Source organism: Oncorhynchus keta, unplaced genomic scaffold (assembly GCF_023373465.1).
Source record: "Oncorhynchus keta strain PuntledgeMale-10-30-2019 unplaced genomic scaffold, Oket_V2 Un_scaffold_3567_pilon_pilon, whole genome shotgun sequence".
Classification (NCBI taxonomy): Eukaryota; Metazoa; Chordata; class Actinopteri; order Salmoniformes; family Salmonidae; genus Oncorhynchus; species Oncorhynchus keta.
The window spans coordinates 539,810-565,482 of record NW_026290921.1 but is presented as its reverse complement, the minus strand read 5'-3'; the positions used below and the strand labels follow the sequence as shown (position 1 = coordinate 565,482).

The window sequence follows — 25,673 nt, the reverse complement described above, 5'->3', positions numbered from 1 at the left end:
CCCTCCCGCCGCCCACCACAGTTTTCTTGTCGAACAAGGCCCAGTTAAACTAATAGGAGACTGTCCGTGGCGGCTGGGCGGCAGTATTAATGTGGTTAAACGCGGGGTGTAATTGATAATAATAATTGTGTGTGATCTGATGGAGCCTAGAGAAAGAGAGGGAGCTTCAAAGTGGACCGGTCCAAAGCCATGTCTATGGGCTCTGGTGTCTGGTCTACACCACCATATGATATCCCCTCATCACAGCCAAGGATTCAAACAAACAATGCTGACACTCACATTGAGACTAAGTGTGGCTTCAGTCTGGGATGGTTTCTATCAATATGTAGAGAGGGAGGAAAGCAGAAAAGAAAATGGCAGCAAAGGAAAACTGTTCATAGTTGATATCTGAAGAAACACTGAAAAGGAAAGCAGGTCTATATGGTGAGATGTATGGAGTGTATTGCCCAGGTACAGGGACCTCGGTCTGTATTACTCCATATAGGTCAGGGGTCAACAACTCTAGGTCACTAACACATTAATCAACTAACCAAGATCTTGATAGTTAGTTGATATGTGGATTAGTTGAATTTGGTGAGTTAGATATAGGCTGTGAGTGTCCTGTGTATAGTGTCCCATGCAGGACTTGTTCCTACCTGAGACTTGAGAGAGGAGATGGTGTCCTCCAGCTCCTGTCGCAGCTCAGCTGGCATCAGCCCTTTCATTTTCATCGCACACTCCTGAAGCACCACCGTCACCTGCAGGGAGAGGAACAGGAGGAGGAACAGGAAGAAAGAGAGGATGTGGTTCAATACACTTATTGTAAGTGGCTCTGGACAAGAGCTTCTATTAATTGTCCAAATACACACATCGCCCCCTATTGGCTAATAAAAAGATCACTGCCGCCACACGTGGCCAACTCAGCGTAACCCTTAGGGTATGCAGTAGCTGCAGGTTTGTGTTCCAGCTCAGCACAAACACACCTAATTCAAATGAACTAATCCCCATATTCATTTTAGAGACCATCATTATCTGAATCAGGTGTCTTAATAGATCTGGGCCTGAGCAGACATTTACTTCCGCCCTCCTGGACCAGAATTGACCACCCTTGACTTTTAGACCCAGGCCCAGCTGGGTCTGAAAGAACAGACAGAACACATCAAACACACCAGCCCTCCCTATGTCGGGCACAGAGAGGGCTGTCTGGAGCTAAATTACACTGGAGAAAACCATAGTCTGATTACAAAGTTTAAAACGTTTGGTTAGCCATTCCTCCATGCCCACAAACACACACAGAGCATGTACTGAAGGTTCAGTAGGCAGACATGCTGTAATGACAAACTGAGAGGTTTCACCCCTCAGAGTCTGGTTCTTCTCTAGGTTTGGTCCTAGGTTCCTACCTTTCTAGGGAGTTTTTCCTAGCCACTGTGCTTCTACATCTGCATTGCTTGCTGTTTGGGGTTTTAGGCTGGGTTTCTGTATAAGCACTTTGTGACATCTGCTGATGTAAAAGGGACGTTATAAAGACATTTGATTGATTGATTGATTGATTGACTGACTGATAACTAGGGAGAGCCCCAAACTATTCCTACTATTACATTTTTAGCATGCCGAAGTCCAGTTATTTCCTCTTTATTTTTCTTTAGATATTCCGTTCGAGAGAGAGAGAGAGAGCGAGAGAGCGAGAGAGAGAGAGAGAGAGAGAGAGAGAGAGAGAGAGAGAGAGAGAGAGAGAGAGAGAGAGAGAGGCCAAGTAGTAGAAAATTGGTTTTCCAAAAATAATTTTCCTGTTGTGGATTTAACTGATTGATCTGGTTTTCTGTAATGAATCTTTCAGGGGCACAATGAAAGGGATTTGGACGCACTTCAAAGGGGGAGAGTATAAATGATCCCAACACAGAACAGCTCTTTTTGTCTCAGCACAGTGTGCAGTAGATTAGGCCTTTGCCACTTAGCCCAAAATGTTCTCCCTCCCACCTCATTTAAAAGTGTCGGGCCAATAACATCATCAGGAGAAAAAGTCCATCAATTTTCTTTTGTTTCTTTCCTCCGTGAGAAAGGGAGCCATGGGTAATTTGAGAATGAACATTTTCAAACATATGCAAAAAACATGTTTTACAGGCTGTAATTTGGGGTGCCAACAAGCAACAAGTTAAAAAAAAGTGTAGAAACCCTGAGAGGGAGGCAGTTATAACAAGATGGCACCCAGACAAAACACTCAAGACCAAAAAACACAGAACGAACAAACAACGGTCAAATGATCACTGTCCTCATAAGCCACATCCAATGTAAAAGTATTGGGATTCTTTGCAAGCTTTCCATTCAAGTTCCCTGGCTGCATTCTTAATGCATATACAGTACACACAGTGCTGTATTTAAGTTACCACAGCAGTAAGGGATATACACACTTCAATCTAAATGACTAGCGCCCTCCTGACAACTCCCTCTCCGTTTTCCATCCCATAGATCAGATTCAGGGTAACTAGAATTCACTGGGCTACACTGCAGGGTGGACTGGAGCCTCTACTCACAGGCTTGAGACTAATCAAAGTAGACAGGCCATGAATGTTTAATTTAATAACTATGAGTACTAGAGAAGGGGGAGAAAGAGAGAGAGAGGATGAGAGAGGACGAGAGAAAGAGGATGAGAGAGAGAGAGAGAGATGAGAGAGAGAGATGATGAGAAAGAGAGGTAAAACGAAAAATAGAGAAATAAAACAAGAAAGGAAGAGGGGATAAGCTAAACAGATCTCCTAGGGGGTAAGATATTACCCCTTCACTTTTCTTGTCTGACAGCGAGAGGGTATACTGTATAATAGAGATGTCTACCTGGCCGCCAGCCTAATGACGTTTCAGCCAGCTGTATTAGATCATCATTAGCCTGGGCGCTGTACTGTAGGACAGACACAAAGAGCTCTAGATCACATTATAGAGGATATGTTCTGCAGCTGGAATGCTATGTAATGCGATGTAATGGCTGCAGGTGGACTTAGCCAAATAGCGCCCGTTAGCAGAACACTGCAGTGCTTAATTGTGTTGTCCCCTGTTAGGTAAGATGTGAGCTGGATGTACTGCCTGTTTGAAAAGAGAGTTGTCTAATACAAGTCTGATTCATATATATATATATATATATATATATATATATTCATAATACAGTTTCCTACTATGAGGAACATGCCGTGGAAGCTTTATTGCTGGGTAAAGTGTCCATAAGCAGAGGTAATTAAACTGTTCTGTGTTATTTTTCTCTCTTCATCTCTGCCTGTCTTGTTGTACATGCAACCTGTCTCACATGCATTAATTAAAAAACCCATAAGATGTCAGCTGCTAATTTTCAGATTTACACCACATAAACCATTTTCACTGGACTATCTGTTGCTATCTGTTGCTGCCAAGTTCTGATTTCCCTGGGGGTTAGCCTTGCAATAGCCAAGTGGCGAGACACAGCCCTCTATATTTAAATGTTTCAGGTACACTCCGATAGGTGTCTGCGTCACATACAGTATCTTCTATTGACATTATATTCTATTGTTTGTCCTCATGTGTCTGTTTTTCAGCATAAAGTACTCTGTAGTCACTTAGTGTGGACACCAGGTGAGATCACACACACACAATAACCATCTCTCTTCTTCACTTCATCCCTCTCCCCCTTCTCCCTAAATCCTCTAGCTTATATCACCTGCTTTGGTGAACCCCTCCCGCATCTGAACTGGCTGACACAGAGGGCACAGCATGGTCATAGGCAAGAGGTCACTTGGACGGGACAACAGGAAGTATTATTAAAGAGATGCTTACATTGAAATACAGACAGATGTAGTAGTCCCAGAGTTAATGATCCAAGGTCAGTTTTGAATTTCACCTCCTGATGATTATGATGACTGACCGTGTTAGAATAAAAGAAAAACAGGGCTTAATCATGCACTCTCTCTATCCACCTGTCTCTCATCTGCAGGTATGTTTTGATGTGAGAGAGGAAGCCAGTCCCGTCATCGTCAATTATCATAATGACAATAAATGTATTATGTATTCATAACACCTGGATAATGAACTTCTTTCAATAAAGCGTTTCACATTCTCCACTGGTTGAAATTATGTATCTCATTGAAATACTATCTTGGTTCCTCAGATTAATGCAGATGAAGGGAGTTAGATATGCATAGTTTTTTTTCTGTATATATGAATTACAAATCAATCATGTTTCTAGTCTTTTGCATAGTTAACCTTTTGAGTGTAGGGGGCAGTATTTTCGTTTTTGGCTAAAGAACGTACCCATTTGAAACGGCCTATTTCTCAGCCCCAGAAACTAGAATATGCATATAATTGTCAGGTTAGGATAGAAAAATATTGTCTGTGAGTATAACAGAACTGATATTGCAGGCGAAAACCTGAGGAAAATCCAACAAGGAAGTGCTGTTTTTCCTGAAAGCTCTCTGTTCCATTGGATGACTTGCCTCCATTTAAAGGTATATCAACCAGATTCATTTTCCTATGGCTTCCTCAAGGTGTGAACAGTCTTTAGACATAGTTTCAGGCTTTTATTTTGAAAAAAATGAGCGAGAAAGAACCCATCGCGTCAGTGGATGGCAGGGTGCCAGCAGAGTTTTTCATGCGCAACAGCTTGGAACAGCCATTTTCTCTCTCTCTTCCTATTGAAGAAGCTACATTCCGGTTGACATATTATCGATTATATATTGTAAAAACAACCTGAGGATTGATTATAAAAAACGTTTGACATATTTCTACGAACAATACGGATACTATTTGGAATTTTCGTCTGTGGAGCCTGTGGATTTCTGAACAAAACGTGCCAACCAACTGGAGGTATTTTGGATATAAAAATTATCTTTATGGAACAAAAGGAACATTTATTGTGTAACTGGGAGTCTCGTGAGTGCAAACAACCGAAGATCATCAAAGGTAAGCGAATTCATTTGTTGCTTTTCTTTTCAAATTAAATTACTAAAAATATTAAATTTTCATGAAATCACAAGTGCGATACAGCAAAACACAGCTTAGCTTGTTGTTAATCCACCTGGGGTGTCAGATTTCAATAAAGCTTTTTGGCGAAAGTTGTTATGTAAGATCATCTTTCTCAGTAGACAAAATATTATAAACAGCTAGCAGCCAAGTAGATTGGTCACGAAAGTCAGAAAAGCAACAAATGAATTTGCTTACCTTTGATGATCTTCGGTTGTTTGCACTCACGAGATGTTGATGAAAATGATCCCGGTAACGGGATGGGTGCGTCAAGAAGTTAAACACTGTTTTCCATGCTTGTTCAATGAACCATAAACAATTAATGAACATGCACCAGTGGAACGGTCGTTAAGACACTAACAACTTACAGACGGTAGGCATTTAAGGTCAGTTATGAACACTTAGGACACTAAAGAGGCCTTTCTACTGACTCTGAAAAACACCAAAAGAAAGATGCCCATGGTCCCTGCTCATCTGTGGGAACGTGCCTTGGGCATGATGCAGGTAGGAATGAGGACTGCAGATGTGGCCAGGGAAATAAATTGCCATGTCCGTACTGTGAGACGCGTAAGACAGCGCTACAGGTAGACAGGATGGACAGGTGATCGTCCTCGCAGTGGTAGACCACGTGTAACAACACCTGCATAGAATAGGTACATCTGAACATCACACTTGCGGGACAGGTACAGGATGGCAACAACAACTGCCCGAGTTACACCAGGAATGCACAATCCTTCCATCAGTGCTCAGACTGTCCGCAATAGGCTGAGAGAGGCTGGACTGAAGGCTTGTAGGCCTGTTGTAAAGCAGGTCCTCACCAGACATCACTGGCAACAACGTTGCCTAACCCACCATTGCTGGACCAGACATGATTGGCAAAAAGTGCCAATCTTCACTGACGAGTCGCTGGATTTGCGTTTATCGTCGAAGGAATGAGCATTACAACGAGGCCTGAGTTTGATCGATTTGGAGGTGGAGGGTCCGTCATAGTCGGGGGCGGTGTGTCATAGCATCATTGGACTGAGCTTGTTGTCATTGCAGGCAATCTCAACGCTGTGTGTTCGAGGGAAGACATCCTCCTCCCTCATGTGGTTCCCTTCCTACAGGCTCATCCTGACATGACCCTCCAGCACGACAATGCCACCAGCCATACTGCTCGTTCTGTGCGTGAATCCCTGCAAGCCAGGAATGTCAGTGTTCTGCCATGGCCAGCGAAGAGCCCGAATCTCAATCCCATTGACCACGTCTGGGACCTGTTGGATCGGAGGGCTAGGGCCATTCTCCCCAGAAATGTCTGGGAACTTGCAGGGGCCTTGGTGGAAGAGTGGGGTAACAAGAACTGGAAAATCTGGTGCAGTCCATGAGGAGGAGATGCACTGGAGTACTTAATGCAGCTGGTGGCCACACCAGATACTGACTGTTACTTTTGATTTTGACCCCCCTTTGTTCAGGGACACATTATTCAATTTCTGTTAGTCACATGTCTGTGGAACTTGTTCAGTTTATGTCTCAGTTGTTGAACCTTATGTTCATACAAATATTTACACATGTTAAGTTTGCTGAAAATAAACGCATATGAAAGTGAGATGTCATTTCATTTAGTTAGCTAGCTATGTTACTTCAGCTGCATTGCAAGGCAAGCTTACACAATTGTATATTCAATTTGCAGTAAATGCTTTAGGTAGCTAGATTCTTTATATCCACTGTTTCACAAGACGACAGCCTGGTTTGCTGGTTTTTCTCAGGAGTCCCTAAAACATTAAACAACACGAATTACAAATTAATTATCCTGTCACAACACTAGCTAGCTAGCTGGCTAATGTTAGCCAGTCAGATAACTTGCTAAATAGCGATTTTCGTAAATGAACTTTATGACAAAAATATGCACAAACGTTTGTCTGTACATTAACTAACATATTCCTCTCAATTGTACATGTTTTGCTTGACTCGTTATGACGTTATAACAACTTACATTTGGTTCCACCGTAATGTTTTGTCAGCCATATTTGTTGAAGAAAGCCCCAGAGACGGGTGGCTTGCGTCAAATTCGTCATTGGAACCACTCGATATGATTGGTCATATGAAAACCTTGGGACCCAAATGCATAATGAATGCTCTAACTCCCCCTTGCGGTGGCCTGGAGAAATGAAGCCATGACGCTGGGTACCTCTAAGTCCCGCAGTGGAAGCTCACAACTTTTAAAGGAGGAACCACTGTAGGCCTGAGGATGGGTAGATATATACACAGCTCATCTACACTGATCTATAAACAACTCGAGAGTGCCTTGGAGACAAAGCTTTAGTGATTATAAGGCTAATGTATGTCTCACCAAGGCAATTGGGTGTCCTGGTTTACTGGGCAATGTGCGGGGGTGGAGAGAGGCAGAGCAGCCATTTTCTATGGCAGCACCTTTGTTGTGGCTAATACACGCTAGCTATGCTAACCCAGACGTAGATACGACACTACAGTAGGTCAGGCAAAGGACCTAGTGAACTATTTTCAGCTGTGTATATATTCAACACATATGGATAGAATAGAAGTCAATGACATCAGTCAGAACCAGGTCAATTCCATTTCAACTGCAAAATTTGGTGGCAGCGGTGGGATCTGGGATGGTAAGCAGTCTGGGGCTCAGGGTGGTGAGAGCAGGTGAGCGATAGTGAATTGAAATTCACTGAATCTCCCGAGTTGACTGAAGGATCACATCGAACACTCCAGCTGAATATGGAAGCCTTTTTCTGAGAGACATCACTCTTTCTTTCAGTTCTGTTTCTCACGGGCTGTTCTATAACTCATTTATAATATCGCTCCCTCGCTTCATCTCTCTCTTTCTGAATCCCTCTCTGTACAGTAAAGCCCTGTTTAGTCTTTAGACAGGTGGATGGAGGTATGTGAGGAGAGGATGCTTTTAAAGAGGCTCCTCGCCGATCACACAGATGTAAGGAACTTTTGAAGACAGTGGCTGATCAAACCTAGGCGCCAGGTTTTGACCATTGACAGACTCAGGATGTAAAACAGTGCAACTGTTCTCCAAAGCATCCGTCAGAGAGTGAGAGTGAGAGGAACAATCTGACTTTCCACAGAGACATCGGTTTCATCTCCACCCTCTTTTAAAAGGAAAATAGGAGTTTATTGTTGTTCCTGATGAAGCGTTAGATTCCATTTTGAAGCTCCTGAGAGAAGCAGAAGTCTTTTAACTTGTTCTCCTGCCATCCTCTTAAAATGACAACATTTCATCTATATATAGTCTTTAGATTGTGCTGGTGGTTTCGACTTTCCCCCAGCGCTTGATACTGTCTGTCACACACCAAGGTTTTTGACAGCTGCCAGACGAAAGAAACACGGTGTTGACACTTTGAACATTCAAATTAAGTTTACCACGTAGCTTGAGTTATGCTAATGACGATGGGGGGGAAGGGGGCAGATTGTGCTCGTTGTTGGAAGATTCTGGAGTGACAAAAACCTTGTCAGATACAAGGGGGTACATCAAAAACCACGCCGCTCACAAAGTTTGCGCCTCCACATCTCTCAGTTGCACTCTGAGAGTTCGTGGAGAAACGCTTTGAATTCAAAAACGCTTCGCTGCCTTGAAAAATATAAAGAGCTTCACAGAGAAGTGACTAAAAAGAGCGATAGGAAAACAGATCTGTGTGAACTGTTACAATCCAGGATGGGTTAGTTACTAGTGCAGTGAGTTACACACAGAACTGCACAACACCAGCGGCTGATTGATCTGTAAATAACCAGTGTACTTTTGATTGTCTTCAGACAGACTGAACCTCACCGTGAGGTGCAGCCGAGCCGCCATTTTACAGCGGGGAGTCCGAGAGGCCTCTAGAAGAGGCAGGCGGGAAACATCTGTGTGAAGTCTTGGGCAGAGACGCTGTTTTAGTGTGTGAGATCAGATTACAAAGACATGTCTTGGCAGATAAACTTGGGCAATATCACTGTAAGGAGGCAGAGAGAGTTAGTGAGCTAGTAGGCCTCAGGTTTTATTAACACACACATCATTCGCACAGACACACACACAGACATGCAAAAACACACACACGAACACACACACAACACACCAGCCTCTGAGAGCCTCTCTTTCCTAGTAAGGAGGTATAGAGAACAGTCTCACTATCACTACACTGAGAGGGCCCATCTCCAGTCAGACACAGACCACCAGGTAAACACAGTCTCAGTGAAGCCCATAGGAATGAGTTGACTTTAGACATAGTTATAGGCCAGTTTCCCAGACACAGATTGAGTTTGTTCCTAGACTAAACGCATGTTCAATGGAGAATCCTACACGCCTAACACACCTTTGATGATTTGCATAATGAAAGTCTGTACAACCTTGGAAAAAGTTCCCCTTGCAGAAGTTTAGGTTAAGCCCTGTCCTTTTAACTAGGTTGGATGAGAGGAAAAAGCCTCTAGGACTGGGTCAACCCACCGGCTGGTGGCCCTACTACCCTAGCACCACTGACCCATTCTGGGGAGATTTATGTCCGTCCGACATGGAGCTGTTCCAGCAAAGTGTGTGTAAGGGTCACTGGGCGGCTCCCCAGGACCAAGAGTTGTCTCCATTGGTACATAGCAGCCTGGAGGTACACAGGCACAGCCAGAGACAGAGACCACCAGCCAGCCTGCTACGTGGTGATTACTGCCTTTCTTCTCCGTGTGTGTCAAGGTCAAAGCAGACCTGTGATTACAGAGCTCACAGGGGCCATGGCTCCGGGGCTGGTGTGTGTCTGTGTGCGAGTGTGCGTGCAGTGGTTCAGGATTCCCTCTGAACATTCCTGCCCCATAGTGCTGGCTTTTGAAGCCGGATCTCGAGGAATTTGGAAAATCTCTGCCTCTGAACTAGGGGTTGGGAAGAATAGAGGGGAGAGAGAGGAGGGGGGTTGAACTGGGGCAGGGGGTGAAACTGAAGGTTGACGTAGGGGGTTGAGGTAGAGGGGTGAGGTAGAGGGTTTAAGTAGAGTGGATAAGGTACAAGGGTGAGGCTGAGGGGTGAGGTAGAGGGTTGGGGGTGAGACTGATGGGTAAGTCTTAGGGGTGAGGGGGTGAAGTTGAGGATTGCGGGGCGAGTCTTGGGGTGAAGTTGAGGTTTGAGTCTGGGGGGTGAGGGGGTGAAGTTGAGGATTGCGGTGCGAGTCTTGGGGTGAAGTTGAGGTTTGAGTCTGGGGGTGAGGGGGTGAAGTTGAGGATTGAGTCTGAGGGGTGAGGGGTGAAGTTGAGGGGTGAGTCTGAGGGGTGAGGGGTGAAGTTGAGGCTTGAGTCTGGGGGGTGAAGTTGAGGCTTGAGTCTGGGGGGTGAAGTTGAGGGGTGAGGTTGAAGGTGAGAAGAGGGAATCTGTTACCTGCTCCTGGTTCTCTAACTCTTTGTTCAGTAGTTTCTTCTCGGAGGAGTGCAGCTGCCTCTGGAGATTCTCCACCTTCTCCTGCAGAACCTTGAGAGACAGAAAAGGGAGAGCACATTTGAACAAGGGATAATGGGAGAGAGAGAGATGGAGAACAATATAGTTTAAAAGAGAGAGAAAGAGGACAGAGATAAATGACAAATGATAGAGATGAAAAAGAAAAAGAGGAGGGAGAGATGGCAGAAAGAGAGATGTGACTCTCAGATTAACAGTGTATTAAAAGGCTAATGATAAAGTGGTGACAGTCATTATTGGAAAGCTGGGCTCATTACCCAGAGTCATTCACAAGGAGATAGAGAGAAAGGCACACAGGGAATTAACTACTGTTAACTGTCTGGGCTTTAAACATCACACACACACACGTCTCTTGTGAATACATTGTGGATCATTATATTGGTGCAGTTTCAGATATGAACACTGAACACTACACCTGCATTATGAGTGTAGGCTGGCTACCAGATACCTGAGATTCAAACAGTTTACCAGGGATTCTACCAGGGTACACAATGCCCTCCATGAATCTACCGCCAGTACTGCTGGGCAGGCATACAAAAACGACTGTATGGCATGAATACCAGTAAAAGAAGGCTTCCACATCTAAGCAGTGTATTATTTTGCATCCCCAAACTCTGGATAGAAGATAAAGGACTAAGCCTTGTTCACATTGGCAGGTTGAAGTGACTCAGTCCATTTTTTTGGCATATCAGATTCTAATCTGTTCTTTTTCATGCAGTCTGAACAGCCAAAAAGCTTGAATCAGATATTTCAAGACAGATTTCAAACCACCTTCGTAGATGGTTTGAAGACAGATATAAATCTGATTCCTGGCCATGTGACTTGTGTCTGAATGGTAAAATCTGATTTATTTTTTGCGCCGAAGAGTTTTTAAAAGTTATTTGGCATATTTTGTTGCTTGCAGCTACTCTGTTGACAGTTTGACAAGAACCCCTCCCCGGGTACACACAGTTTTTTGTCCTAGCACTAGACAGCTGATTCAAACAATCAAAGCTTGATGATGAGTTTGTTATTTGAATCAGCTGTGTAGTGCTAGGGCATAAACCAAAACGTGCACCCATGGGGGCCCCGGGACAGAGTTTGGGAAACCCTGAACTAGTTCTTCTGGGGCTTGCCAAAAACAACTTGTTTTGAAAGTTGGATCATATGAGGCTTTAAAAGTGTTCTTACACTATGATTTTGAACATTCAAAGCAACTGGGACACGTCCACGGCAGGCACTGTTGTCACCTTAGCTTGTTACAGATCTTCTGAGTGATAGGAACCACGAGCATCAACACCAATCAGCCTACACCACTGCGCCACTACACCACTGCGCACACACCCGCCATTTGTAATTTAAGAACTAGCATAGCCATGACTGCTGTCTGAACCGATCTGGTCACTTGTAACTTGCTGTTTGGACAGTCAGTATTCCTGTCACGCCTTGGTCATTGTATTTAGTGTTTTTGGTATATGTTTGGGTAGGCCAGGGTGTGACATGGGTTTATATGTTGTGTTTCGTATTGGGGTTTGTATGAATTGGGATTGTGTATGATTAGGGGTGTGTCTAGTTAGGCTTGGCTGCCTGAAGCAATTCTCAATCAGAGTCAGGTGATTCTCGTTGTCTCGGATTGGGAACCGTATTTAGGTAGCCTGAGTTCGCGTTGTATTTTGTGGGTGTTTGTTCCTGTCTCTGTGTTGTAGTCACCAGATAGGCTGTAATTAGTTTCACGTTTCGTTTGTTGTTTTCTTATATCAGTTATTTCATGTACCGTTTTCTTTCATTAAAGTCATGAGTAACCTACACGCTGCATTTCGGTCTGACTCTCTTCTTACAACAGACGAACGTCGTTACAGAAACACCCACCACCTACAGACCGAGCAGCGTGTGAACTGGCAGGAGCTAAAGGAAAACGTTATGGACAGCAGAAGCATGGATTATACGACGTGGGAAGAAATCGACAGGTGGGTGGCCGACCCAGAGAGAGTGCAGGCGCCCGCTATAGACGAATGGAGTCTAAAAGGAAAGCACGGTGACGCGGTTGGAAACCGGAAAGTCACCCCAAAAAATTTATTGGGGGGGGGGGCTTAGGGAGAGTATGGCTGAGTCAGGAGATAGACCTGAGCCAACTCTCCTTGTTCATCGTGAGGAACCAAGGAGGAGACCAGAACCAGAGCCAGTGTTAGAGGTGAGCGAAGCAGAGACTGTGAAGGAGTTAATGGGGAAAGTGGAGTGGAGAGTAATGAGGGAGTTGCTAGCTTGGTGCTATAGATATAATATTCAACCGACGGATCGTGTCGGGGATTTGATAGCACCTCAGTTAGCGCTCTATACTCAACCTGAGGTGCGTGTTAGTCGGCTGGTGAAGTTGGTGCCAGCCTCACGCACCAGGCCTCCTGTGCACATCCCTAGCCTTGCACGTCCTGTGCCTACACTGCTCTCAAGATCTCCAGTATGCCTTCACGGTCTAGCCCATCCTGTGCCACCTCCACACACCAGTCCCCGGTAGCAGCTCCCCGCACCAGGCTTCCTGTGCGTGTCCTCGATCCAGTACCACCAGTTCCAGCACCACGCACCAGGCCTCCAGTGCGCCTCGCCTGTTCAGCGCAGCCAGCGCTTTTCTCCTCTCCTGCGCTGTTGGAGTCTCCCGCCTGTTTAGCACAGCCAGAGCCTTTCTCCTCTCCTGCGCTGCCGGAGTCTCCAGTCTGCCCAGCGCCGCCAGTGCTCCCAGTCGGCCCAGCGCCACCAGTGCTCCCAGTCTGCCCAGCTCTGCCAGACAACCAGTCTCTTCCAGATCTGCCAGACAACCAGTCTCTTCCAGATCTGCCAGACAACCAGTCTCTTCCAGATCTGCCAGACAACCAGTCTCTTCCAGATCTGCCAGACAACCAGTCTCTTCCAGATCTGCCAGACAACCAGTCTCTTCCAGATCTGCCAGACAACCAGTCTCTTCCAGATCTGCCCGACAACCAGTCTCTTCCAGATCTGCCCGACAACCAGTCTCTTCCAGATCTGCCCGACAACCAGTCTCTTCCAGATCTGCCCGACAACCAGTCTCTTCCAGATCTGCCCGACAACCAGTCTCTTCCAGATCTGCCCGACAACCAGTCTCTTCCAGATCTGCCCGACAACCAGTCTCGTCCAGATCTGCCCGACAACCAGTCTCTTCCAGATCTGCCCGACAACCAGTTTCTTCCAGATCTGCCCGACAACCAGTCTCTTCCAGATCTGCCCGACAACCAGTCTCTTCCAGATCTGCCCGACAACCAGTCTCTTCCAGATCTGCCAGCCAGCCAGGATTTACTGGAGCCTACTACCTGCCTGAGCTTCCTCTCAGTACTGGGCTTCCTCTCAGTACTGGGCTTCCTCTCAGTACTGGGCTTCCCCTCAGTACCGGGTTTCCCCTCAGTACCGGGCTTCCCCTCAGTCCCGGGCTGCCCCTCTGTCCCGAGCTGCCCCTCTGTCCCGAGCTGCCCCTCTGTCCTGAGCTGCCCCTCTGTCCCGAGCTGCCCCTCAGTCCCGAGCTGCCCCTCTGTCCCGAGCTGCCCCTCAGTTATGTGGGGATCTGGGTGAGGACTATTAGGCCAGGGTCGGCGGAGAAGGTGGATGATCCCAGGACGCTAAGGGGAGGAACTAGGACATTAATGGAATGGGGTCCACGTCCCGAGCCAGAACCGCCACCATGGACAGGCGCCCACCCGGACCCTCCCTCTGCTCTTGAGGTGCGTCCGGGAGTCCGCACCTTAGGGGGGTTCTGTCACGCCTTGGTCATTGTATTTAGTGTTTTTGGTATATGTTTGGGTAGGCCAGGGTGTGACATGGGTTTATATGTTGTGTTTCGTATTGGGGTTTGTATGAATTGGGATTGTGTATGATTAGGGGTGTGTCTAGTTAGGCTTGGCTGCCTGAAGCGATTCTCAATCAGAGTCAGGTGATTCTCGTTGTCTCGGATTGGGAACCGTATTTAGGTAGCCTGAGTTCGCGTTGTATTTTGTGGGTGTTTGTTCCTGTCTCTGTGTTGTAGTCACCAGATAGGCTGTAATTAGTTTCACGTTTCGTTTGTTGTTTTCTTATATCAGTTATTTCATGTACCGTTTTCTTTCATTAAAGTCATGAGTAACCTACACGCTGCATTTCGGTCTGACTCTCTTCTTACAACAGACGAACGTCGTTACAATTCCAAAACGGATTGAAAAACAAAACTGATTTGAGCATTTAAGGCCACCAGAGTGAACAAGGCTTTAGAGGTTTGTGTGATGAATAGCAGATGAGAGAATAGCGGCGGACAAGAGATAGGAGAAAAGAACAGAATAGCGGAGAAGAAGAGGAGTGGAGAAAAGAACAGAATAGCGGAGAAGAAGAGGAGTGGAGAAAAGAACAGAATAGTGGAGAAGAAGAGGAGTGGAGAAAAGAACAGAATAGTGGAGAAGAAGAGGAGTGGAGAAAAGAACAGAATAGTGGAGAAGAAGAGGAGTGGAGAAAATAACAGAATAGTGGAGAAGAAGAGGAGTGGAGAAAATAACAGAATAGTGGAGAAGAAGAGGAGTGGAGAAATTAACAGAACAGCGGAGAAGAAGAGGAGTGGAGAAATTAACAGAATAGCGGAAAAGAAGAGGAGTGGAGAAAAGAACAGAATAGCGGAAAAGAAGAGGAGTGGAGAAATTAACAGAGTAGCGGAGAAGAAGAGGAGTGGAGAAAAGAACAGAATAGTGGAGAAGAAGAGGAGTGGAGAAAAGAACAGAATAGCGGAGAAGAAGAGGAGTGGAGAAAAGAACAGAATAGCAGAGAAGAAGAGGAGTGGAGAAAATAACAGAATAGCGGAGAAGAAGAGGAGTGGAGAAAAGAATAGAATAGCGGAGAAGAAGAGGAGTGGAGAAAAGAACAGAATAGCGGAGAAGAAGAGGAGTGGAGAAATTAACAGAGTAGCGGAGAAGAAGAGGAGTGGAGAAAAGAACAGAATAGCAGAGAACAATAGGAGTGGAGAAATTAACAGAATAGTGGAGAAGAAGAGGAGTGGAGAAAAGAACAGAATAGCGGAGAAGAAGAGGAGTGGAGAAAAGAACAGAATAGCGGAGAAGAAGAGGAGTGGAGAAAATAACAGAATAGCGGAGAAGAAGAGGAGTGGAGAAAATAACAGAATAGCGGAGAAGAAGAGGAGTGGAGAAATTAACAGAATAGCGGAGAAGAAGAGGAGTGGAGAAAAGAACAGAATAGCGGAGAAGAAGAGGAGTGGAGAAAAGAACAGAATAGCGGAGAAGAAGAGGAGTGGAGAAATTAACAGAATAGCGGAGAAGAAAAGGAGTGGAGAAATTAACAGAATAGCGGAGAAGAAGAGGAGTGGAGAAAAGAACAGAATAGCGGAGAAGAAGAGGAGTGGAGAAATTAACAGAATAGCAGAGAAGAAGAGGAGTGGAGAAATTAACAGAATAGCGGAGAAGAAGAGGAGTGGAGAAAAGAACAGAATAGCGGAGAAGAAGAGGAGTGGAGAAATTAACAGAATAGCGGAGAAGAAGAGGAGTGGAGAAATTAACAGAATAGCGGAGAAGAAGAGGAGTGGAGAAAAGAACAGAATAGCGGAGAAGGAGAGGAGTGGAGAGGACTGTTTTCCTCTCCTGCTCTAAATGATAGCAGTGGAAAGAAAGAAAGGCTTGGATCCTGAATGCGACTCAGAACCAGATGTCTCACACACACGCGTGTTAACTTCACATTCGATTAGGCCTCACGAGAACCAGAGTACACGCACACAAGGTAAGTCCACTGGTATGGGTGTTGATGGTTTGATGGGGGCTGTGTGTGTTAGGCAGAGAGGCACTGCTAAGCATCAGCATGATGACACTCCCTGCAGTGTGTGTGTGTGTGTGTGTGTGTGTGTGTGTGTGTGTGTGTGTGAATGAGTAAGGCAGGTGTTCCCATCCATTCCTATGGTTGAGGGTAATATAGCTCAGGTAATAACCATGACTGACTGGTGATATACAGCCCATCCACTCAACATAAATGACTAACATCACATTAACTGCAGCTCCTGGGAAGCACAACCCCGACGCATTGAACACAGATCACGAAAAGGTCAAAAATGTTGGGTAACAATTTATGTACCTACAAAGTTTTTACTAACTACAGTTATTACTGTGTAGTTACATGGGTATCAGGGTTAACTTAAGATAGTGTTACATCAAACTATCTTTCTTCAAACTGTCTATCCCTTCGCACAATATTATGAGACAACAACAGACGTCAAAAACGAGTGCAAAGATCTGAATTCAAAGCTCAGTCAAATTTCCATGGTTGAAAGTAACTTTAGGAATGATTGATGCGGCCGCCAGCACACATTCCTCTTCCAAATGGTTCTGTTTATTAATGCATTAAAAGGATCCGTCTGCTTTCCGCTTTTTGAACTGGACCCTTCCTGTTCTAAGTCAACACAGTGTGTCGCCCAAATGACACCCTATTCTCTATCTAGTGCACTACTTTTGACCAGAGCCGTGGGCAATTCCTTATGGGCCCTAGTCAAAAGTAGTGCACTAAATAGGGAATATGGTTCCATTTGGGACTCTACCACAGAGACTCACTGGATGAGGTGAATAAGTGTATTGGCAGATGAATATGATACTGGTTGATGTTATTCTATTAATCAGGCTCCGTCTTCTCCAGTCACGGTCCTCTCTGCTTCCTTCTGATCACGTCAAGCACTTCACTCCTACTGACTTCAGCAAACAAATGGCTGTTCCAAATAAATGGCAGTTCCAAATAAAAGATTGGTCTAAATGTGTAACGTATACGCTGGGAGTCAGGAGGCAGATGCAGAAGGGGAGTTTAATGAATAAGAAAAGGCAGATAAACAAAACAGGAGAAGTGTACTGGACGTGACCAAAACCAATACTGTCTGATGAGGGCACTGAGGGCTAAATAAAGGGAGGGTAATCAAGGTGATGATGGGGTCCAGGTGTGCGTAATGATGGAGAGCAGGTGTGCGTAATGATGGAGAGCAGGTGTGCGTAATGATGGAGAGCAGGTGTGCGTAATGATGGATAGCAGGTGTGCGTAATGATGGAGAGCAGGTGTGCGTAATGATGGTTGCCAGGACCGGTGGTTAGTAGACTGGTGACATCGAGTGCTGGAGTGGGAATAGGCGTGACAAAACTGTTTAGGAGTTTACCATGGACACAGATCTGATATTCTCACGGTCATGTGCACTCAAATGTTATGTGATTTTATTCTGTCATCGTTGCTAGCCATGGTGCCACCAAACAATGTATGGTGCTGAAGCACGGAAATGGGGGTGTCTGATAGTGAACGCTAATAATCGGGAAGCAAGTACAGGGAGTGAATTTAATAAATAAACAAACATGGAAAAAAACAAGAAACACAAGTTGCGTAGAGACATGAAACATATAAACAGGAACAATAACACCTGAGGAAAGAACCATAGGGAGTGACAGATATAGAGGTCATCAGGAAGGTGATGGAGTCCAGGTGTGTGTGATGGTGGCAGGTGTGTGTAATAATGAGTAAACTGGCGACAACGAGCGCCAGAGAGGAGGAGCGGGAGTAGACGTGACAGATAGGCAGCCTTTCAAGTCTGATTTGCTTATCTTTGTTATTATAATGTTTACATTGGCCATACTGGTCACAATAAACAGTGTGGTAGTCTTTTCAAAATGTATTGAGCAAAAGCTGTGTGCATTAAGGAAATAGAAGCCTGTCCCTAATACGCGCCGGTTGTGTTTAGTGATTAAAGAAAATAAACGCCCAAACTATTCATTGAAGTTTTCCGGTATCCAACTTGCCTCGCATTTCATCAGTTGAAGATTGTTTGATTGCTAGTCTAAGGCTTGAACTTTTTAGCTTCTGGTCACGTATTACTGTAATTGGGGTGTTGTGTTCATGGACTAGCATGTTTAATATGAACTGTGCGATACATCATCTATGTGATGTTACACACAGAGGTTATGTGTGAGGTGACAGAACTCTGGGATAGGAATAGCAAGGGTGTAGAGAATGAATCTCTCTCTCTCTCTCTCATACACACACACACACACTTTCCCCTCTGAGGATAGCCCAATTACCCCACCATGTCACCCCCCCCCTCTGGGGCCCCTTGACCCCCCTTTCCCCATTCCCAGCACCATGACACAGCATTTCCTGAACGTCTGAGTGAAGGCTTCTGGGAAGAGATGAAGAGCGTGCTGACTGTACTCTGATCTCTTCATCTGGTTGATGAAACACTACAGGGCCAGAGCATCACTGCACAAACGCATCAGTCCTGGAAGGAATCATTAATAGATGCATGATAATGAATGACTCCATGGCTTCATAATGGAATCCCTGTATGAATCAGACAGACCTTCCTCCAGGCCTCTTCACTGATCACCATCACATACATGTGTCTGTGACAAATAACATTTGATTTGATCCATCCTCATCATCTCCTAAAGTTACAAAAAAATCAGGGATAAGTATCCAACCACACCCTATTCCCTATGCAGTGCACTTCTTTTGATATCTGGTCACACTACTTTTTTTTTTCTCATATTTTTTTATTAAACACACACAAGAATGGTATATAGGTATACAAGACAGGTATACAATTCTTATCTAAACATAGATACCCAACTGCTCGGGTGGCAGGGCCAGCACATGGGTGGCAGGGCCAGCACATGGGTGGCAGGGCCAGCACATGGGTGGCAGGGCCAGCACATGGGTGGCAGGGCCAGCACATGGGTGGCAGGGCCAGCACATGGGTGGCAGGGCCAGCACATGGGTGGCAGGGCCAGCACATGGGTGGCAGGGCCAGCACATGCCCAAAGGTAGATTAAAATATTACAATTGAGAGTGCGTTAATACGTACAAATTCACAACGCCGACTCGTCCAAGTAGGAGAGGAAAGGCTACCAAATTTGATCAAATGTTGATAATTTATTGTTCAGAATATATCTAATTCTTTCTAAGTGTACAGTGTTTGCCAATTCACTGAGCCATAATTTGGTAGAGGCCGCTTCCCTCCTTTTCCAAAACAACAAGATTAGTTTTTTTGCCGAAATGAGACCATAAGAGATTAGTTGTTTTTGGGGGTTGGTTAATCCGTTTAGGGACTCAGATACTCCCAGGATTATCAGAAGTGGGTCTGGGTCTGTCACACTACTTTTGACCTCTGATTAAACGTAGTGCACTATATATTACGGAATAGGGTGCCATTTGGGAACAAGAGACGGTCTGTCTAGGACAATAGAGTTGTAGTATCTGAAGATAGTTCCTTGATTGTTCCTCAACATTTCTATAGAATATAAACACAATATTCAATAGAATAGATCCAATTCAACTGTTGTGGAGGATATGGGTGATCCTTCCATCCAGACTCCATACTACTGTACCATAGCCTGAGGACCAGGAGAGTCCCTCCTCAGTCTGGTTACCCCAGTGATCCTGCTCTCCCCTTGGGCACAGATCACTAGGCTCAGCCTCTCTCACTGTTCTGAAGGGATAGGACTGGATCAGGGCCTGATCCATGGAACCTTACTGAGAAGAAACATCCTCCCCATTCCCAAACCTGCTCCCACTGCACAGATCTCACCCAGAGGCCATCCAGATTCCCCACCCCTGGTTGATCCTAGATACACCTTAGATACCCCATCTGTTTTCCCAAAACTTTGAAGAAGTGTTATGGTTAGCGCCTCTCCCAGATGCTACATCTGTGATCCATCTCTATCTTCATCTCTCTCCTTCTCTCTCACACACACTCATTCATTCTCTCCATCCCTCCCTCTCTATCTGCCTGTGAATGTGTGATTTTCTATGGAGGATAATTCCAAAGTGTCTCCAGATGGGTTAGGGTGATATGGTCTCAGCCATCCAGACTGGAATCAACAGACGTGGCAAATTCTATTTCCTGAGGGAGAGGATGAGGGGGAGAATGAGGAAGGAGAGAGAGGGAAGGAAGAGGAGGAGCGGTATAGGGAGATGTGGGAGGAGCAAGAGAGAAGCTGGAGAAGAGAAGGGAGAGGGAGAAAGAAGGGAGATGAGGAAGAGGAGGACGGCAGGGCCACTGCTGGAAGGGCCTTCTCCCCTCTGTATCAGCAGTGTACTTCTCTCTAAAGTGGAAGTTGGGCTCAAAACATTACCTCACACACATAAACCAACACACTCTTCAAAACATTACCTCACACACTCCTCAAAGCATTACCTCACACACATAAACCAACACACTCTTCAAAACATTACCTCACACACTCCTCAAAGCATTACCTCACACACATAAACCAACACACTCTTCAAAACATTACCTCACACACTCCTCAAAACATTACCTCACACACATAAACCAACACACTCTTCAAAACATTACCTCACACACTCCTCAAAGCATTACCTCACACACATAAACCAACACACTTCTCAAAACATTACCTCACACACTCCTCAAAGCATTACCTCACACACATAAACCAACACACTCCTCAAAACATTACTTCACACAGTACTCAAAACATTACCTCGCACACATAAACCAACACACTCCTCAAAACATTACTTCACACAGTACTCAAAACATTACCTCACACACATAAACCAACACACTCTTCAAAACATTACTTCACACAGTACTCAAAACATTACCTCACACACATAAACCAACACACTCTTCAAAACATTACTTCACACACTCCTCAAAGCATTACCTCACACACATAAACCAACACACTCCTCAAAACATTACCTCACACACTCCTCAAAGCATTACCTCACACACATAAACCAACACACTCCTCAAAACATTACTTCACACAGTACTCAAAGCATTACCTCACACACATAAACCAACACACTCTTCAAAACATTACCTCACACACTCCTCAAAGCATTACCTCACACACATAAACCAACACACTCCTCAAAACATTACCTCACACACTCCTCAAAGCATTCCCTCACACACATAAACCAACACACTCCTCAAAACATTACTTCACACAGTCCTCAAAACATTACCTCGCACACATAAACCAACACACTCCACAAAACATTACCTCACACACATAAACCAACACACTCCACAAAACATTACCTCACACACATAAACCAACACACTCTTCAAAACATTACCTCACACACATAAACCAACACATTCCTCAAAACATTACCTCACATACACCAACACACTCCTCAGAGCATTACCTCACACACATAAAACAACACACTCCTCAAAACATTACTTCACACAGTCCTCAAAACATTACCTCACACACATAAACCAACACACTCCAGAAAACATTACCTCACACACATAAACCAACACACTCCACAAAACATTACCTCACACACATAAACCAACACACTCCTCAAAGCATTACCTAACACACACAAACCAACACACTCCTCAAAATATTACCTCACACACTCCTCAAAACATTACGTCACGCACATAAACCAACACTCCTCAAAGCATTACCACACACACATAAACCAACACTCCTCAAAGCATTACCACGCACACATAAACCAACACACTCCTCAAAACATTACCTCACACACATAAACCAACACACTCCTCAAAACATTACCTCACACACATAAACCAACACACTCCTCAAAGCATTTCATACAGGCACAGGCATGCCTTAATATTAACACAAGTTCTAAAGGTGAGTATAAAATCAAACAAAATCACACACACACACACACACACACACACACACACACACACACACACACACACACACACACACACACACACACACACACACACACACACACACACACACACACACACACACACACACACACAAGACCTGAGTCATCTTTCCTGGGTGGTCTCCTCCTGCAAAGATAAGGCCAGTACACTTCCCTCGGGTGAACTAAAATCAACAGCAGAGAGAAGAAGGGGAAGGAAAGCAGCAGTGGTTGTCTTCATGTTTCTATTTGCAGTATGCTGTCAGAAAGCTTCTCAGAGTCAGATTAAAGAGATACTCTGATGACCCTGAGGTGGTCCTCTGTAGCTCAGTTGGTAATGCCTCTTGCAATGCCAGAATAGTGGGTTCGATTCCCGAGGCCACCTATACATAACAAATGTATACACGCACGACTGTAGGTCACGCTGGGTAAAAGTGTCTGCTAAATGACATTGAATTGAAGAGTTAGCTTGGCAGAACTACTGCAGACTGACTGCTGCAGGAGGAACCTCCAACTGGCGGCACAGCCTCAGGGCAGCTAGATCACACAGACACACACGGCAAAGTGCCTGCACACAATGCAAAATGTACACATGCACGGCCAAACATGCACACACAGAGACACACTACCAATTGTACCCACACACACTCACAATTCAGTCTGTGTGGGTGTAACTACATGTGTGTGTACACGTGTGATTACCAAACTACCTTGAAATGACTGTGGTATGAGAGAGAAAGAGGGAGGGAAAGAGAGTGGTGGTTTGCATCATGCGTGGCTTTCTGATGTCTGGATGTAAAGGAGAGATTGGGGTTTGCTCTTTAAAGCCCTTTTGATGGGCATAGTATGTGTGTGTGTGTGTGTGTGGTTGTCACTGTGGCCTGAGCTCTGAGCCTATTAAAATAGAACAGAGAAAAATAAGAGATAATTGAAAGCGTGATGGAGAGATCTACTGTGTAGGTTTGTAATAAAGTAAACCTGCTGCAGCTAAGCCACACTCCCAGAGGAAGAACCCTGCTCTCTGTACCTCTGTCACCTCCAGGTGCTGCCGGCTATAGTGTCACAGTTGAAAGGGAATAGGAAAACGCTTGTACATACTGTATTCGTGCATACATCCAGGTTTATTGCAGGCGTTCAAGAGAGTCCCAAGCCATATATCAAGAGTCGACTGTACTGTTGCCCTTTACACTCGCACCCGTATATATATGTCTTCAAAATGGCAGATTTGGACACTAATAAGCGTCTAAATTGGAACGTAGTGGCTGTACAGTAACATGCTATACATGACGTCAGAGCTCTGGCTCTGCGCTTCACAGCTCTGTATGTGTTTTGACTAACAGCCATTTTGAGCTTGAGCGCGACAAGCGCGTGGGCCATTCTTTTTCTCTGAGTGAGGAGGATGCTGTAAACGTTGAGGTCCAAATGTGAACTTCACATCCCCCAAATCATAAAACTCATGTCATATACAGTGTCAACGTTATTAATCACTATGTTTACAGTACAGTTACAAGATGACATGGTGTCATACCCTGGGTTGTTCTGAACACAACGAGCCTGCTTGTCTATTGTGAAGAACATTTGCCGCAGCACATGTAAACAACAACAGCGTAAACAACAACAGTAATTGTGTGATGGCGGATGGGGAGGGTTGTGTCCCAAACAAAACAACTTGCTGTAGTTCTTCAACAACACAGCTAGGAGAGATCAAAAAACTACCTGCATTGAATTTGCTTAGGAACTGTGCACACATTGGAGAGGTGTGTGGTCACTTGGAAACACCAGTTAGATCTCTCACTCAAAATGCTGCAGGTCTTATGTTACACCTACACAACTATTTCCAGGAATACAATCATCTCATGTTACTGAATGTATCCAAAATACTTTAAGATGTAGTTGTCAACAAATGCAGAACAGTAGAGTAAAAGTAGAGTAAAAGTAGAGTAAAAGTAGAATGCACATGAAATCAGCAGTGTAATATTTAGAATCAGTCTTGTGTCAGGTGAACTGTTGTGTCCTCACCTTTGGTCTAATCATTTTCCAAATACATTTCATATTTCTTCTGTACCAAACATTTCAAATTCTATATAGGTCAATTCCCACTAGTGTAAAGGATTCATGGGCTTTCACCTCGATATTGTAGTACAGAGACTATACTGGTATTATGACACCTTCCTGTAATGGGTTTCTCACGTGGTATTCTGGAATGTTATCTCTCTCACTTCCTGTGTTTACGGGATCAAACGATTCTGGGAATCTGCCCACGCCAGGAAAACTCATCAATTAACCAGCACCACATACACACACACGGGCGCGCGCGCGCGCACGCACGCACGCACGCACGCACGCACGCACGCACGCACGCACACACACACACACACACACACACACACACACACACACACACACACACACACACACACACACACACACACACACACACACACACACACACACACACACCTCTGAGGCATCAGTCTTAATATGGACCAGTATACACACACCTGCAGCCTAGCCCTGGGTATGTGGCTGTGCCACAGGCTTTAATGCGTTTATTGAGTTTCACCCCATTTTGCCCTCAGAACAGCCTCAGTTTGTCAGGGCCTGCACTCTATAAGGTGTCAAGCGTTCCACAGGGATGCTGGCCCATGTTGACTCCAATGCTTCCCACAGTTGTGTCAAGTTGGCTGGATGTCCTTTGGATGGTGGACCATTCTTGATACACGGGAAACTGTTGAATGTGAAAAACCCAGCAGCGTTGCAGTTATTGACACAATCAAACCAGTGAGCCTGGCACCTACTACCATATCCTGTTCAAATGCACTTCAATCTTTCGTCTTGCCCATTCACTCTCTGAATGACACACAGACACAATCCATGTCTAATTGTCTTAAAGCTTAAAAACCCTTTGACCTGGCTCCTCCCCTTCATCTACACTGATTGAAGTGGATTTAACAAGTGACATCAATAAGGGATCCTAGCTTTCACTTGGATTTATTTGGTCAGTCTATGTCATGGAAATAGTTTTGCACACTCAGTGTATATAGGCCTATATATATATATATATATACACACATCTCACACTGTCCATGGGTGTCAGATTCACAGTGGTATTAAAATAGCAGCAGGAAAATGTGTGTGTGTGTGTGTGAGCGTGTGAGAGAGTTAGAGACATGGTCTTGACTCAGACGTGTGTGTGTGTGTGTGTGTGAGACAGGAAGTGTTGCTGAGGGGAGCAGGAACAGCAGTGTGGATCAAAGAGGAGCAATGTGCCACTATGGGCGGGTACCATTGTTTATTCATCAACCGGCTCTCCCTTTTGGCAGCCGGAGGTGAACATGTATGTGTGTGTGACAGAGGGGGCAGGAGGGAGAGAAGAAGAGACAGGGAGAAGAAAGAGGAAAAGACAGGGGAAAGGAGAGAGAACCCTAACCCTCCTGTTTGATATGTATGACAAGACTCAAGGTGTTAGAGGTGAGGAAACCACCATAGACTTGAGATGGACTTAGAGCCTCCAGTCCCTCTAACGACTCGCCCTGTTCCCTCACTCCCTGGGTAGTGTGGGCATTGAGTGGTGTGACATCAACATCACTTCCTGTTTTCCTACTTCCATTTCATCCCTCTCTTTCTTTCATCTGTGGATGGGTGG

At 45.1% G+C, this 25,673-nt stretch overlaps 1 protein-coding gene across 11 annotated transcripts in view; it reads right to left on the bottom strand.

The window, feature by feature from the left end:
- cep112 (centrosomal protein 112) overlaps window positions 1-25,673 on the bottom strand; it is a 315,718-nt gene that overhangs the window by 8,069 nt on the left and 281,976 nt on the right. For all 11 annotated transcript variants that reach the window (XM_052516010.1, XM_052516014.1, XM_052516012.1 and 8 more), the window contains 2 exons: window positions 10,304-10,393; window positions 636-737 (listed from right to left, as the gene is read on the bottom strand). In XM_052516010.1, coding sequence (XP_052371970.1) covers window positions 636-737; window positions 10,304-10,393 — 192 coding nt within the window. The remainder of the gene's footprint in view (window positions 1-635; window positions 738-10,303; window positions 10,394-25,673) is intronic.